We start from the raw sequence: 18,472 nt of genomic DNA, 5'->3' as shown, positions 1-18,472 counted from the left end.
TCCTAGAGCACGGATTCCTTCATTCCCGAATGTGAACGTTTTTTAAACGAATATTTTTCCATTTTATAAACGTCAACAAACAACACTGGTGATGATAGACACACCATAGCCTATTTTTACGTTCCGGTTGGTATTGGCGTATAAAAGTAAATTGGTTTTTATTCAAATCGTGGATTTCGATATTGTGGGAGATTGAATGTGTCAACTGTGAGAGATGGGCGGTCGGTGAATCACGCGACAGTTGTAGCCCGAGCGCTGGCTTAGCTAAATATGGCATTTGTGACTAATATCTGTCTAATCAGCTTTGATCCACCAGGCGCTTGAATTTATGTCGATGAAGTTGCCTAAGCTTATTTAAAGATTTGAGGACTCAATTTAAACATAAACGTGGAACTAATTCTCTTTTTATTTGTCTTTTTAACTACTCTGTCTGCTAATTTTTTGGATTTACTGGATAAACATACAAAATATGAGTACAACTATAAAATATCTAAATCTAAGCGCAAAAAAAAATATCCACAGCCGAACATATAACCTCCTCGTTTTTTGGAAGTCGGTTAAAAAGCCCGTTCTACTGTTAGATGCACACATCTCCTAGATATAAAGTATTTTTATCATAAAATACCTTTCATATTGTGCTAATATTGCAACACTCGAGTCCAAGTAGTACAAGTAGCATCACATATGGAGCGAGCACTAAACGATTGAGTTTCTGCGCTACTGAACTCATTTGAATATAGAAGCAGCCGGAACTTAGTTTAGGGTTCGGCATTGTTCCAAACTTATGTTAATCGGCGGGTGTTTGAGTTGGACGCAAGCGGAATAAACCCCTCCAATTAGTTGGAAAACTTGCGAAAATCTAATTTAGATCGCATGCGGGGCATAATTAGCTGTAACATCACACGAGCAGTACTTCAGTTGACGCCACACACGTTTTGTGTTTTGACGTGCAAACTCATTTATGCTATGAATCATGTTGGTTTCTTGGAAGTTAAGGTGCTTCCTCACGGTTGTGGATAAGATTTTGAGCATCGATATAATAATATTCATGTATCTTAATGCCTGGTTCTAGAGAATACGGATACAGTACAACATCAAAGATTAAGCGCTGTCATGCATTGCCTCTTCTCTTTTTTCGGCTACTTAACTGTCACCAACGTAATGCTTTTCATACTCCAAACTCCAATCTGTGACATTACTTTCAGTAATACTTGGTTCTTCTCTATCATATGTAAGGCTCTACGTAACGTTATATTTCTCTCAATGAGAAAATACCTTTACGTAAATGAATAGAGGATTCAAATTATTACGGTTTTTCGATATCGATTCGTCCGTAGTTCGCTGAACTGCGCAAATTTATTAGTCATAAAGCGCCCATTCACGCCGGTCGCTGACTGCTAATTATATGGCTTGGCTCTATTGTTACAAAAATATGCCCGCTTTTTGATATACGAAAATGTTTAAATTCCACTTTAATGATGTATACAGCAAAGTTTTGATTAATTAAATCGTCAGATTTTGTATTTGCTTGGTATTTGTTGGATTGTGTAAAGCTGCTTAGTGCTTATATACGTATTTTACTGTTTGGTTCGCGTATTAGGACAATGTATTGTTGATTGTTTTATTGTTATATATACAATATGTATTATTATCATATTAATACTTGTAGTTTTACGTTTTTTCAATTTATGAGTCTTTAAAAGTGTCACTTATTTACAAAGTATGAATGACAGATTATATAGCTTCTATAACTACATGTTTAATTAAATATATTTCCCAAACACGTTCAAAGCATAAATTTTCCAGTCTCCTTGAAGGTTAGACAGGATTTAATCTTATAAATCCTTGAAATCGTATTCATCTTTGTTCGGAACTCTCAAGGAGACTTTGTGTAACAAGTACGTTGTTGTAAACATTTAATTAAAGAATTACTATCATTTTTTTTGACAATTTTCTCTTTTAAGATTTCAAAGAATTTTGTTTTAAGATATTTTATAGCATGATAAGGGACGTGGATAACAGGTAAAAGTAATGATTTTATCAGATCAGATAGCTACTGAATTAAGTTTTAATGCAAAAAAGTTAATTTTTTTTTTATCAACGAGACTACGATGCAATCAGTAAAAATGCTTTATGGTGACGCCGCGTTAAAGTAAAAAATCGTGTTGGATATGTTTTAGATTGCTTGTTTTCTATGAGAAGTCGGCCCGGCCTCTCATAGAAAACAAGCAAAAAATGGAAAGGGCGTAAGCGACAAAATGGTTTTTGTCGCGTAATTTAAAAACCATAAATACATTTCATATAAGCTATGGGCAAATTTAAGTGTATGCTTGAACCAATTTATATTTACTTTACAAATTTTGGAAGCTTAAATCACTCTCCTCTGTTGGCAAAATAGTAATCCCTTTTTTACAGACGTCTTTTTGATTGATTATTCTGTGTTATAAAAGTTGACCAATCGTGTTATGCTATGGGTAAAATACATGATGAATACAAATGACAATGAACTTTAATTTCTTAGCTTTAGTCATTGCTGAGAAAAATCGACATCGCTACAGCCAAATTATCAAGGCGTCGCCTTAAGTCCCATCCAAATCTAGATTTCAGACTTCGAGTTTTGAAAGGGGCCTCTTTCTCTCTTTGCCTAAAGTACACGTGTGTGAGTGAGAAAGAGAAGACACGATGTACACCTAATCATGTTTATTATATCAACATACCGCTCTATCTAGATTCCAGCATTATAATACACGTTTTATCTCCGTACATAGCCATTGCAGACATGAAAGGGGCATAAATAGAGATTATCGCAGAAACAGGGACGAGCGAGGCACGTGTCACCAATACATTGAGAGCGTACACAGTCTGTCCAGGCTTATCTGACAGGACCTTTATGTAAACGACGTAAGGATTACTCTGATAGAAGCTTCAAGGTAAAATAACAGCGAACAGACTGTACAGTCCGTATGTGTGTCACGTATGCCACTGATAAGTGATAGTGCTTCAGCGTTCACTGCCCCCCATTATTGATCAATCTTCGTTGATAACATCCATCATCTGTTAGAATTTAGAATAATAGCTCTTAAGCTAAGCGTTCTTCATCAAGATAGATTTTTGATTTGAATGTTTATTTCCTATTTCATCAAGTTTGCGAGTTTTTTCAGATGAAATTAGTTTTAGTCGTAATTATGTATCGAGTTTAGATGCTACTGATTCTGTAGAGCAGGGGTTTCCAAACTTATTTTGTCTACTGCCCACTTTGAGAAAAAATTATGTTATACTGCCCCCATTGGTTCAATTCAAAATGCATCCAGATCAAATGAAATCGCCAACTTTGGGAAAGGCTGCTGTAGAGCATTTACAATTTGCTTATAAAACAAGTGATACTATAATGAATAGGTTTATTTTGAAAAACGTTAGTGCTAAAGAGATTAATGGATTAAACATGTTGGGTCATATTCGCAATTCGCATAGCGCTGCAATTGAAGCTCGACACAAATCCCGCGCTAATGCGATTAAGTCTCGTGACAGGGAGGGGGACAATTTGTCCGGTTCAATGTACCCTTTTGGAACAAATCCATAAACAATTCATCTTCCCAAACCTACGCGTCACGAACGAGCATAATAAATGTTCATCTTACTTGTAAAGTGCGCTTAAATCATCCGACCTATTCATGGTTGGAGCACGACTGAAGTTGTCACTGCTTTTTGTTTCGTGCTGATTATGTGCGTAGGTTAGTAGGTACTTTATCTAATTGATTTTAACCTAACTTAAAAATTTATACATAACAGAGTTTGTATTAATTATGGTCCACTTTTCACATAAAAAAATGACAGAAATATGTAGTGATTTTTATTTCTTTTCGTAAAATGCTGCGCATTGTAATAGATTTAGCGCTTTTGAATTGAGGCTTGTAAAAGCCAGTCAATTAGCAATCACAAAACGAATTCAACATCATTTGGTTCTGTTTAATGAATTGTTAGAACATAAATTCTCAAATTGGGATTAATAGTATCGTAAAACGGAGTGAATCATCGCAATTGTGCAATGCATTAAATAATCTAAATATACATCTCATGCAGCGTTCGCCGAGGAAGTCATCTTAACTTGCATTAACAGAAACATTTTCAGAGAACTATTGGAGAGATGCCAACAGCACTTTCCACCTCGTGGCCAGTTCAAATAAATTATTTATGATATACATATACATTATACATGTTTGTTTTTGATATTTAACACTCTTCTTTGTGCTTTAAACTTTTAATCTGCTTGTTTTGTAATATTTCTGTTTGTTTCTAATTTTAGAATTTCGTTTGGTTTCAGAATTTTTGTATTGTTTTTTAATGATATCAACTTGTTCCTCTACCTCGGATAAATTAAAATTTTAAATTTAATATTTTCACAAGATCACCGATCAATGTAATAAATTAGACAAAGGTACAGACAGACCACAGACTATGAAAATATTAAGTTATGAAATAACCCAAATTGAGTAGATTTAGAAATTTTACATATTATGAGCAAAAATTACAATCATAAACAAAGCTAACCTGGAGTGGTGTAAAAGTAGTCGAACTAAAATAAGTGTTAAATAAAGTTCAATGTCAGCAGTAAAATCAATATAAACGTTCTCATTGGAAGCGAGAAGTGTACATTAAAATGCAAGCAAGTTTCTCATAACAGCGCTCCGTGAGAGTCGCCGGATCGATCCAAACTTTTCCTATTACTGCGGAATTGGCTTCAGTTCTGCCTTTGTTTTTGCTCGACTCTCGTCTACTTGTGTTCTTCGTTATATGCTAATCTCTTAGTCTGTAATAATGAAGTATAAACAGTTTCTGTCTTACGTTGAATATAAGAGTGATAAATAATCAGAATCTTAAAAGGATAAGATGGTAGCATAAATAAAAATAATTGCAACATCATCTCAAACGTGTGAAATGACGACCTCTGTGGCTCAGTGGTGAGCGCTTTGGTAGCTCAAGCCGGGGGTCGCGGGTTCGAATCCCGCCGACGGAACAAAAAGTTTTCAATGTTCCCGGGTCTGGATGTGTATGATATAATAAAAATCTTAAATATATGTATAGTATAAAAGTATTAAATATATTTCCGTTGTCTGGTACCTGTAACACTAGTCCTTTAGGTACTTAGCACCACGGGGCCAGACTGACGTGGTGTGAAGCGTCCATAGATATATAAAAATAAAAAAAACGTAAGAGTAGTGGGTAAAAGATTCTAGATATATTCTGGATATATTAAGAAGATTCTAGATATAATTCTAGATACATAAGAAGATAGAGTTGTAGATAAAAGAGGATCCTTTAGTTTCTGTTATATTACACAAAATCTCGAAAGTAATAATTATAAACTTATTTATAGACAGACAACTCTAAAATCGGAATGTCGAATCATAAGCTTAGCCCGATAAAGGATTAGTGAGTTTGTGTAGTAGCTATAAGCGAAATAAATAATTATTATTTCGTGGAACTTGCAACATTTATTTTCCACGCTCTGTGCTATTTTCCAGAAAACCAGGCTCATTATAACCTTTTAGGCACTTAATCAATTTCATTCTCCTTATCTTTGTCGTTGTGCTTCTATTGTTTAATGTTTTATTTTCGAAAATGTTCTTAAAACTTTTGTTACACATAAATTTATTGAAGAATTTCTCCTCTTTCATAAAATACTTATCCTATATTCAATAAACCTTCTCCTCCTGCAGTTACTTATCTTCCCTTTGTAGTCCTTATAAAGCTTCGCTTTGTGCATTCAATATTCGTATCCTATTAAATAGATTTTAAAATCATTTCTGAAAGAATAATAATAAATTTATACGTGGGAGAGCCATGCTTCGGCACGAATGGGCCGGCTCGACCGGAGAAATACCACGTTCTCACAGAAAACCGGCGTGAAACAGCGCTTGCGCTGTGTTTCGCCGAGTGAGTGAGTTTACCGGAGGCCCAATCCCCTACCCTATTCCCTTCCCTACCCTCCCCTATTCCCTTCCCTTCCCAACCCTACCCTCCCCTATTACCCTATTCCCTCTTAAAAGGCCGGCAACGCACCTGCAGCTCTTCTGAAGCTGCGAGTGTCCATGGGCGACGGAAGTTGCTTTCCATCAGGTGACCCGTTTGCTCGTTTGCCCCTTATTTCATAAAAAAAAATCTTACCATTATTTTCTCTAGCTTAATGTGCTTTAGTAAACAGAACTTTGGATATAATATTATTAGTATCAATATTAATAACTTCTTGCCCTTGCTATACTTCATCATAACGATGTATAGAAAGCATGTCTGATAGAACTACATTGGATAGTTTTCGCTTATTTTGCCCGACAACACGGGCAGAGTTGCGTAAATGTAATCGACAAAGTTTGCAACACCTTTCCGACTTTCCGGCTCTATCAGTTAGTTAATGCGAGTTCCCGTGCAGTGGATATGGATATCGATCGCGACGGCCGGGACGCCGGGATTCGTCTGGCGCGCCCCCGCACCCATCCCACAGGACCCCGCTCGAACGTGCCACTACTTTGTTCTTGTTTTGTTTGAAGGTTAATATTATGTATTCGTTTAACCTGAAGCCTCATCTTCCAAAAAATTAGGAATCATAAGATTTCTTTTACGCTTCGTTGTTAGATATGCTGGGTATCTTACATTTATTATATTTGTTTTGAGCTAACATATATATCTTTCGGTATTTATTTTGTTTTTATTTTATATCGCGGCAATAAAGTGACTAGTTACGGCTTTTTTATCTTTATCTCTAGCATTACGTTTCCCAACAATAACATTATGTCACGTACTTCGCGATAATGCGGTGTTAATTCCTTATTGACGATAACGGTGACCTTGTGTGAGAAAGGTACAATACTGGAAGTGTAGTAATTAATTATGCAGGCCTGTCTGGTAGCCCGGTCAGGTCTGGATGCGCGCGGGCGCGGGGGGCCGGCCCCCTGCCCCCGCTCCCCCGCGAGCCCCAGTTTGCGCCATTCTCCCGCGCCGGCACTACACTCGGTGACTCGTTACACGGAACGGTTTACGGAACGCACCTTACCTTTCACCACAATATCGTCGCATGCTCTTACCGAATGTTCCGCATGACATTGTGAAGTGATTTTGGTGATTTGTGGCCTTGGAGACGCCAGGAGCGAAGCCTAGCAAACGACAACTGGCGCCGGTTAGTTGGTCATTGACGTTGTATACTTATTTTGCTTGCTCTGAAATAATATCCTCATATCTGTCTCTTTTGTTTGTAGAGTCAGCACTAAATTTTCTTTTTTCGATATTGTAGAAAATTCTGCTTTATTACTATAGGTTTAACGTTCTATTAATTTTATTATAAATATTATTGTTTATTACTTGTAAGCGTATAATAAGCTCAGTAATCTTTAACGATCTACTGTATAAATCTATATATATACATAGCCATATAGCTGTAGCGCATACTACATAGTATGCACTACAGTGCACCCGTAAAATTATTGCAGCGCATACAAAGCACCTCCTGATAGCCACACCCTGATAAAGCTCTATCTCCCTCCCACTCATGCAAAACGTGATACTATCTCTTTTTAATTACTGACGTTACCCATGACTGATTGAGACTTTAATTTGAATGCTATTAAAGAGTCTGTTGCATAATAAGCGCATCGCAGACACATTACGGTCGGCCATATTGTTATTCTTATTACGTCGCATTGGAAACGGGCTGTTTAACTCGCCTCGATGTTTGCTTTTGTTCTTTTCTAACATCTTTGTAAATCATTATTGTTCTTTTGTTCGGTGCTATAAAGCGACCGCCATCAGGCTCTATTTATAAACATTCGCTCGTTAATTGGAATCCTTTGTATCGTCGTAACTTTCTTAATGCAATTCGAATGAAAACTATCAAAGTTCCTCTTTTGTTTTACATTCCCGATGTTTATATTAACATTAATCAAACATCCGTCGACGCGGACTATAAAAATGGTTTCCGTTGAAGGCGGTGGAACTATAAATGCATTTAAACAGTCCAGACACGACATCGCAGAGGCGTTTCTTACTTTTGCTGTCTACACTACACCGTCCGCCGGCTTCCCACGTCCGCCCACCGGATCACTTACGTGAATAAATCTCACCTGACAACATACCACGCTATATAAATTACACACGATTGTTATATTGCTTTCTTCACATTTCCAATAACTTGGACGTTTGAAGGTTATTGCTTCGAATTGTGTGGGTGAATTTACTTTTAATCTCAACATTAGAAAGTGTTTTCTGCTTTTGTGATTTATTTACTTTGATCTTTCACAATGTATTTAATAAAGACATTATTGTCTCGAATTTTTGAGAATTTGTTAAACAAGTTAATTTTATACAATAACTTGGTTATACATATTGGATTGTTTCAATTTGTTTAGATCTCGTGAGCATTCATTTTTGTAACTTTTGTAATTGCCACCCTTTTCGTCATGGCCATCATTATTTGCAATTTCATTTATTATCTTCATGTTGGTATGTAATAAATCACGTGCATCAACAATTTCACAGTTGTGAGCACTACGGAAATAATCTACAACACAAGTCGTAAGTCGTAATTGAAGTCTTGAACCGTGGTCTGACGTTGACTCACGACTGCGCTATATGCCACGTGTAAGTATTTTATGTACATTGTTTGTACGATTTAACTGTACTCGCTCGACCCACTTTACACTACCGTTTCTGTAAATTAATTAGCCATTTCCAATTCGGACATCTGCATAAATCGTCTACGAAATATATTTGGGACGATTCCAAATTTCGTCTGTTCTGCGTGACGTGTGGCGTCATTAGGTATACTTTTACTATTCGTATCTCACGCGAGACCGTCGTAAATCGTCTAATTTATCCGTGCATGCGAGGGAAGCTTACGTTTAATGAGTGTCGAAACGAGACCGGCGGTAGCTAAAACGCTATAACGAGATTCCAGTTTCTCTAACTAGCTCGGAAGGTCTTGGGAGTGCTCTAGGACCGGTTGTGAGGCTCGGGAGGGAGGTACCGGTCGGGCGAGTCGTGTTGCACTCCTGCCCTCGGGCACTCCTCCGAGATTGAGATAAATGTACCGGGAATACGACGCTCGTACGAACATAATATGGTACGGCCCGAGGCTGGATGGTTTTTCTTTTTATGTGCTTGGGAAAGTTTTTGTGAAATTGTGCTTACGATTGCTCGGAGATGTACGGAGTTTTTGCTTTAAGTGATCTGTCGTGTACAGTAAGTGATGGTTACAAAGTTTCTTGAATTAATCTCTTACTTATAAACTTATTTTCTTCTTCTTCTTTTTCTATAATAAGTGTTAATGTAAGAACGAGTGTATACAAAAGAGTGTTGACCTTATTACATGCTAGATGCACAATGACATTTAAATATCCAGTTATGTCTTGATGTCACACAACAATTTAGTTTAATGTTTATAATTAACATCATCAAATATTATTGCTAATGTTACATGTGAAAAAATGGCGTCAATCTTTACGTGATACGTCTTTTAACACTTCCATTTTTAAACATTCTCTAATATGTATGCACATATTTTCAAAACAGAATTCTGTTTACAAATCCTAATGCTACTAATAGGAATATCCATTTGGTGCTACAAAAGCAAATCATTACCTAAAGTAAAAGTCACTAATTGTAGATAATGAGAGATATGATGCTCGTTCTAACAACGTTAACGTTTATAATACAACCGAGCCGAGGCTATATATTAAGTGCATTTAGATGATACAGCATTAGCCGGAGAGTTTGTTGAACATTCCGCTCTGAACCTTATCACGATGGTGTAAAGGCGAAAGTTGTATGGTGAAGAGTCATCGCATTGTACAATGTACATGGATGTATACCGTTATAACTAGTAGAGAAAGGTCAAACGACTCGTGCAGCCGGCAGCGCTGCTATTATGTAATCATTTTAACTTAATAGTTGTTATTATGTAATTTTTACAGCATCAATTCACGATGATGGAGTGGAGCAAATGTTTTTTATGGGTTTTTTGTGTTTTCGATCACTTATAAGTTATAACCTGTTCTTTCTGTTTCTTCCTTTCCTTTTTAGGGTTCCGTACCCAAAGGGTAAAAACGGGACCCTATTACTGAGACTTCGATGTCTGTCCGTCTGTCTCCAGGCTGTATCTCAAAAATCGCTATAGCTAGACTTCTGAAATTTTTACAGATTGTGTATTTCTGTTGCCGCTATAACAACAAATACTAAAAACAAAATAAAATTAATATTTAAGGTCCTATAAAATTAATATCCTATACAACAAACGTGATTTTTTTTGGCCTTTTTTGCTCGATATCAATAATGGCAACAGGGAGGCACTTGATATTTTCACAAAGGCCTTAATTATATATCTACTTCAATAATTAATAGTAATATTATAATAAAATAAAAATTTAATCCCATACAAAAACACAATTTTTGGTCTATTTTTGCTCTATAATGGTACGGAACCCTTCATGCGCGAGTCCTGCTCGCACTTGGCCGATTATTTCTACTACTAAAGTTTATGTGTCTTTTAATTAAATGTCGGACTATTGCTTAATATATTTCAATGTTTGATAAATCCATTCTCAAGTAGTTTCTTCGTGAATCGTGATAGAGTTGTCAATTCATTCTAAAACTGCAATATTGTATGTAGAAAATTCAATGTAGCTCCGTTCATTTCAAACGCATTAAAATTTATATTAATGCGTTTGAAATGAACGGATATATTATTAAGTTATAAGTTATAACATATGGCTATGAATGTACTTAATGCCTTTGAGAGCTCTATTCCATTTTTGTTTTGCTTCCTTTTCTTATTTATACCGATGATATTTTTGTTGTTAAATTGTCTTTTATTAGGTAACAGGTTGCTTGTTTAGCAACCTGTTACCTAATAAAAGACAATTTAAATCGGTGTTTTAAAGTCTATCATCAGAAGTAATTTTATTGCTTTTCAGTTGCAGGTAATTTTCACAATTATTATTACATACAGTACATATCAAACGGTACATGTTAGGAATTTAGGGTTGTAAATTGTAATACATAATCCAAGTAGGTTTTGTGTTCAACGGAAATCGTTCCGTGGATTACAATTATAGTGAGTCAACAGAACGCTACTTATTTTAATTAAAGTCACGCATTTAGTGTGATGGCCTGATGGGGCTATCGAGTATCGAGTCACCGGAGCGAGGGGCAAAATAAAATAAATCACCCGGAGAATTTACAGGCCCATTCACTAGCTATTAGACGTTGTTTATTGATCTAATATTAAACTTGCCAACCGTTTACGATTTATACGCAGGAACGTTAAAATGTATGCGTAAACATACTTTGTAAATTTATGTGATGGATATCGTGTAGGGTTTTCAATTTTCATCGTTCAATTTGGATGTATGAGCGTTTCAATTTTGACTTTTAAACTTTGGTAACGTAGGTACGGATATAATTTTAAGGAACATTTGTTTTTGGGTCAATACTGCTGAGAATATGAAGTAAAGAACTTAAAAGTTAACACTTGTTAAGAGTTAAAAGTTAAGACGAACTAAAAGTCAAAATTACACGACTAAAATCTGAGAACAACTTACTAACTTAATACTCAAAACTTTTAGAGTTGCTTATAATAGAATTCAAACGCCAACGGCCAAACTCTAGCTAATTTGAAACGAAGGAAGCTATCTCATCATCGTTGATTTGAGCATCGCTAATGGATTCTGTTGTTGTGAGCTCTACGTTACAACTAACGGACCGTTCAAACTTATTTTACCTCGATGAGATTCTGAGAGTAATACTTATGTCGTTGGCATAAAGGTGCTGTCAGGGGTAAAATTGCTCTGAACTGTACCTGTACGGTTCACTACACCCACACCCACAACGCCCGGCTTGTTTATTGTGCATATCAAAGGCCGCACAAAGCAGACTCCTACGATGTATGGCATCGTTACCTCTCACGTCTGTGTACGCTTCGCCATTGTCAGCCGAAATTACTTCTGATACGTGTGTGGGATCGATGATTTTTAATTCACTGTGTTATATTGTAGTATCAATTAAGTTTTGTATTGTTGGTGATTGCTTTTATGCAACAGATTTCACGTGTGATTTTGATAGATCGATATTAATTGGTCTGACTTGATAGGCTTTAGATTTTTATGATATTTAAGTAGGACAGCTGTCCCTAAATCGTTTTACATAAATTCACAGTTTCTCAGCATTAATTATGTATTAAGTTGTCTTTGCCAACAGGTTAGTCAAGTTACGTGCATATAAGCGGGCATAAATACTTCATGTCGTGCGATTGCAACACGATAAAATAATATTGCACCTTGTAAAGATCCTAGTTAAAGGCATATATTATACAGTAGGTGCATTTATTAATGGTAATTAATCGCTAGTCGGTTCATAAGTAGCTGTCCCAGTTCGCGAGTCACAACTCACATTGCGTAGGTCAGTCATATAGCAAATGGGCACACTTTCTCTGCATTTCACTTTCACTCGATATCTGATGGATTTATTTGATATGATACACACTCAATCGAATTGATTTTCATACACATGGAAGTATGTTTCTGATAATTTTAATGAGGTCAATCTGATAATAGTCGCTCCCACAAGTAAATTCTGTGTCGAAACCTTATCTTACGAACAACAGTGTTTCCTCTTAAATATTGTATCATTGTGGTAAGTTGCAGGCAGTTGCACGATACGCTTAATTAAGATCTTGTGTACAGGAAACTAAAGTCAAGTAACTCCTTTCGACTAATTTTGGCCTGTAAAATACTGTTTATTTATTATTTTAATAATTTCTTTCATTAGTATACAGTTACATTTCTAAAGAAGTTTTCTAAAGAAAACTGAGGTACGAAACTTAAAAGGAATTTATACATTTTACCTTACATGCACAATCGCGCGTCATCGGGTAACAAAAACAAGTTTTTATCTGAAGTTAAGCGGAAACGTTGAAGGTCAAAAGGTCTAACTCTAAAGTCAGAAACGTTTAGTGACAGCTAACACTTCATTGTTCATTTTGTTTTTACACCAAGCCTAATTAGAGGAGCTGTTATAGATAGTCTACAATCTTCGTATATGTATAGAGCTGACACTGATTAATGACAGTTTAATCACTCTACTAAGTGTTGAGTTGTTCTTGTCATGTTTATCGTCGATTTTAAATTTCGGGCTAGGTAACCAATAACCAAATTTAAACGTAGGCCACCAGAATTTATTCTCTAGTCTCTACCTTGATGTCAAATAGCACACGAATAGTTGGCTCGTATCCAATCTTATATTGACGGGTCATTGTATTAAGTCTTTCTTAATTGTTCCTTGATAGAGTGCTATGCCTTTAACGAGTTCATTAATGTAAAAGACAATATATTTAGCTGGTGAGTCATGTTGATATATTCTAGCGTTTTCGGTGAATCACTTCCTATTAATAGTTTAAATGATAGCATCTACTTAATTTACCGTTTTGAACAATGTAAACAACCCTATCGTTTTCGATTAAGATTTTATCGGTGGTCATAAATTCTAAAACTTTATCACTGTCCCATAATATACTAAGTAGCTGCAATGTTGAAATTATGGGTGTATCTAATGTCAACTTTCTAGTGAGTAGTGACGCTTGCTTTTAAGAATTTTGATTATTACAATATGTTGTTAGAAAAGACTTCATAAAAACCCATCGGCCCAAAACCAGAAAAATGGTATTTAAAACTACAAGAGCAACACACAGTAGAGTACGATAACAGATGATGCTGATATGTAATTCGTCATTCTCATATCAACCGTCCTTTGCAATGTGAAGTTTTCGTCCAGTCAGCATAATAATCGTGCCGTGGAGATCGCTCGTGACTCAGCTAGAAAGCACGAGACATGACTCAGCGCGATTCGTCCCTAGATCGTCGGACGAAATAAGTGGATTACGCCTTCACGATCCAACGATTCTGTTTTAAAACTCTTTGGTAATAATTCTTTGTGTTGTTTCAGCTTGATGGGTATTACGTCTCTCATAATGGTTACTTAATGAGCCATAAGTTGATGCTCGCAATATTGTGTAAGCAGTGACTAAGTTGTCATGGATGGCACGCCGCTGCTGTAATTTGGGAGTTTTTTCGTCTGTTTCGTCGACTTGCTTTAAATGTGGCTTTTCGGATTAATCTTTATTATAATATTTATATGTGGTTCTACTCCAAGGTCTTGTCTTCTTGTTTGTCTTAGAGTGAAAAATGCACCTTTTAAATATTGTTTGAGAGTTTCCTTCCTTAATACTGAGTTTATTCTAGTTTATACAAAAAATATAATAAACACACCGGCAAAATTAGAGGAACATAACAAAATATTAAAATTTTTTTTAATTGTTCACTGATTTTTATATATTTATTTATTTATTTACTAATTGATTATTAAAAAATAAATTTTATATAAATTTAGGGCATAAAAACGTGAAAACTAGAAAAAAATCAGCAAAAATCAAAAAATTAAGAAAATCTTTGAAATTTCAGTAGTAAGTTTTTAGGATAAATTCTCCATTTTTATTAAAGAAATGCCATGTTAAAAGCGTGTAATGCCTTCTATGGATCTCAAGAGGGCCTGGATACGCCATTCCATGCTTGCATTTTAATTGTCAATCATTTCCTGTTGGATATTCTCCTACTCCTCCAGTAGCGCCAACTCGAGCTCCTGGACACATTTTGGACTGGAGTTTTAACTCGTACCGTTCACCCATTGATGTGCCACACGTCTTCAATCGGATCCACATCCGTAGACCACGCTGGCCTCTCCACCTGGGCTACGCCAGCATCGTTTAGGTAACAATGCCCGATTTTCTTACTCTATGGATGCACATAAAATTGAAATTACTACCTAAAACTGTGTAAAAGGCACACCATGCAGTTCCAGGATGTCGGTGCTATAGCCCTGTACTGTCAAAGTACCATCATTTATAATCATCAGCTCCATGCGGGCTCCAAATCATATGCAACTCCAAACCATTACGAAGCCTGCATCATAGGCCACTGTTTCCGGTAAGTTTGATGCCCTGTAGCTTTCCTTATGATTTATCCACATTCTTTATCGCCTGTCAATACAATGTACACAGAATTTGCTCCCATCACTGTACAGCACAAGATTTCACTCACTTGTCTAATTTTGATGTTCACGCGCAAATCTTAGCCTGGCTCTTCGGTGTCCTGTCTCAAGTTTTGGTGCCCTTGCTGGCACTTTTGAGTTTAATTTAACTTCTTTGAGTCTTCTTCTTACTGTACAATCACTTACACGTTCATCTTGGACCTGTTCCGACAGGTTTCGTGTCTGCATAGCAGTTTGAGGTCGATTTCTTAAGTTTTGTTTCCTTACAAAATGGTCATCCTGAACCATTGTCACCCGATATCTGCCTTGTTCTCGTCTCCGAACGTAAGATCCAGTCTCTCTGAAGCGTTGAAAGTTACGATGAACCACGGAAACTGACATACCTAAGGCCTGACTGACCGAACGGTAGGTGTGACCTTTCTCTATCCTGGTTACAGCTCTAGCTGTTGCAGATGCTGGGAAATCACTAATTTTGTATCTAAGCAATGTGTTCTTCCAAAAACCAAACAATCAAATGAGCTGAGCACACCTTGCACCCCGCTAAAACGCCATTCTTATCAGGAACACTTACAACGTCAATAATCGAAAAACACTTATTAGGGCATAATTGCTATAAAAACCTGTCAACTTGCCAGTTTTGTTCAATATTTTATTTCTTGAATGAGCTTAGAAGCTATAAAAAAGGCTTTCAGACAGCCCGACCCACTTGAGTTCAAGTTTTGGCCCTTTTTACCTATGTTCCGCTAATTTTGCCAGTGTGTGTATAATGGATTTACATCCTCATATATTTTTTATCATCATAAATATTGATGGAAACACTACAGCATTCTCTTTATTCGTTTGCAATATTTGCTACGTAGTTAAAATTGCTTTTTATTTGGTAGTTGGTACCCTTGAAATGTTATTGACATTTCCCGTTCGATGCTTCATACATTACGAGCTCTCCCATTGTTCTATTGTTCGATCGGGAAACGGGTCGGGAGAAAATACGAACGTCAAACGCGAGCCTCTCATGCAACTCGTTTAATTTATTTTGTTGTGGCTCTGGCGGGGTAAATCTAACTACATCGATTATAAAATATAATTACAGTTCACTTGTTAATATAATGTCACGCGGTGTCTTAGAGATTTAGGTTGAGTTGCACCAACTAACTTTAACTATAACTGTAACTTTAACTACAATGCAAAATGTCAAATTATTGGTTAAAGTTAAAAATGGACGCCATCAAGACGCCATATTTAACCATAACCATAGAGCTCGACAAGGTTTTAAATGCACGTGGCGAAAAAAGGAATTAACGCTGTCATCATACATTGTGAAAAAAAAACGCCATATTTGACAGTTCTCCTTTACCAGCAGCCCCTCCGCCCACGTTCATTTATAACCTTGTTGGACCAGCTGTCATCTGTCAATTTCTCCGGTCAAAGTTAAGGTTAAAGTTAAATTTAGCTTAACTATAACCGTAACTTTGAGCTTAACTTTAACTTTAACCACGCCTCTGGTGAAACCCAACCTTAGTATTTTTTGTCTCTCGCTTCCGTTTTTAATAAATTGTGAAAAAAAAATTATATAAATATTACGAATATAGCAATTCATTAAATTTTATAAGGTCAATAAGGCCATAATAAAAATTAATTATGATGTTGTTTTTTAATTTTTAATTAAGCGTTCTAATTAAGTGTCTGAAATGTTAAGTAAACTTTCATTAAGGATTCCATACAAAACGTCGGGCGGAACACTCGTATGCTTTCACAGTAAATTATGCCGTGTACACAGTGGGTGTTTATGTTCCATTAATAATAATACAAAGTACACACGCCGGATTAGATGTTGACCTCAATTGCATTTTAATGAAACAGCGCAGAATCAACGGTCTGTTAATCGTGGCTAGGAAAATAATTAACATTGAAAAGTTGTGCTACCGTAAATGTTATTGTAGCGTTGCAGCGCGGCGCAAGCGTAGCGTTAAAACGTTATTGATGCGTTGCCCAGAATTTTGCTGCTAGTTTAACGTTAATGTTGCTGCAGCAATTAACATAAACGTGTAACAAAGTTCTTGTTACTGTAACCACATGTTAAAGGTAATGTTGGAACTTTGAGCCGAATGACTCGTGGTCACGTGTAACGGCCATCATGACGTAACACTAAGCGTTGGTCGACAAAGCTGAATGCTGATGTTTACTTTTACCGTGAACTCGTTCGATCAGCGATAAGTGTAACATTATCTTTGTTTTGTTATGTAATACGACAGAGTTGACGACTTTGATATCATGAGTAATGTTAACATCATAAAAACACATAGTTGTCTTACTTTACGTTGCTTACTTCGTTTTACTGCTCTATAAAATATAATACGCTATAAATCCTAAAACAGGGTGCATGGTTAATTTAAATAAAAAATGCCAAAAATCGTTGTCGTTGTAGAATCTACTAGTACAGGTAGAGAACAGAGAACAATAAGTTTTTTATTTTAACCATTGGCGTTAAATGTTTTTTTTTCCTTCGTGCAATGAGCATTCATACTTCTTTATCTAAAGCAAAATTACTTATGCAAATTTGAATTGTTTCAGCGGGTGGACAGAGAAGTGACGAAGAGTCCAGCGACCACAGGGGGCAGGAAAAAGGCAGCCGTGAGGAACAACGGACAGATCACATCATCAGAGCCTGCGCCGCAGCCTGCAGGTAAGAGAAAAGAATTTGAGAATTACATCTCAATATTGTTAGGGTAATAGACATGGAAAAGAGACATGGGTCAAACGATCAATCCAACATGATACTCCCACAATCTATATAGGTATTTAAGAATTTCTTTGTATATTTTTGAAATTCGATGAATAATGAGATTGATGAAATGAAAAATAATAAAACTTCTAGTATACTTAATATTATAATTGCTCTATTATATCTTTTTTACCTACTTTACAACTTTATTACCATAATATTAATATAATATGCATACCTTCTTATTGTCTTATAAATAGTTACTCATTTATTATCTTTATAAAGTGTAACCGGTTTACAGTTTCTAGCATCAGGCATTTGAGACCTGTTTCACAATGATTCTTAGAACTCATTTATACCTTTTTGACCTCAGAGAATGCGTCGTGAAACCAAATACCTAACTGTGTTTATGGTAGAAAGGAATTTAAATGATTTGTCCTTTTAGATCTGTAACTTAGACCATTTAGAATGTGATCTTCCAAGTATTTGAGTAGTGACATTCCTTCGAATTAATTAGCAACTCTTCTAATTTATTAAGAAATTAGAAGTTGAAATAGATCTTAACACATAGTTGATCGTAAATTGCGATCAACAGCAATATACGAATTGTTTGAAGTTTGAGAACCAAATTCGCCAAACTCTCAACTAACAGTATATTGCAAATTG

At 36.0% G+C, this 18,472-nt stretch overlaps 1 protein-coding gene across 5 annotated transcripts in view; it reads left to right on the top strand.

Moving 5' to 3' along the window:
• The window catches only part of LOC121733870 (lysine-specific demethylase 3A), a 200,247-nt gene that overhangs the window by 84,095 nt on the left and 97,680 nt on the right, over positions 1 to 18,472 (top strand). For 2 of the 5 annotated variants that reach the window (XM_042124265.1, XM_042124264.1), the window contains exon 7: positions 17,656 to 17,767. In XM_042124265.1, the coding sequence (XP_041980199.1) occupies positions 17,656 to 17,767 (112 nt within the window). Of the gene's footprint in view, positions 1 to 7,142; positions 7,172 to 8,904; positions 9,110 to 9,174; positions 9,229 to 17,655; positions 17,768 to 18,472 lie in introns of those variants that run through there. The other 3 variants (XM_042124269.1, XM_042124267.1, XM_042124266.1) reach the window with 3 other exon arrangements.

This window comes from Aricia agestis, chromosome 14 (genome assembly GCF_905147365.1).
Source record: "Aricia agestis chromosome 14, ilAriAges1.1, whole genome shotgun sequence".
Classification (NCBI taxonomy): domain Eukaryota; kingdom Metazoa; phylum Arthropoda; class Insecta; order Lepidoptera; family Lycaenidae; genus Aricia; species Aricia agestis.
The sequence above is the reverse complement of the archived record's forward strand: the minus strand, read 5'-3'. Positions and strand labels throughout refer to the sequence as shown.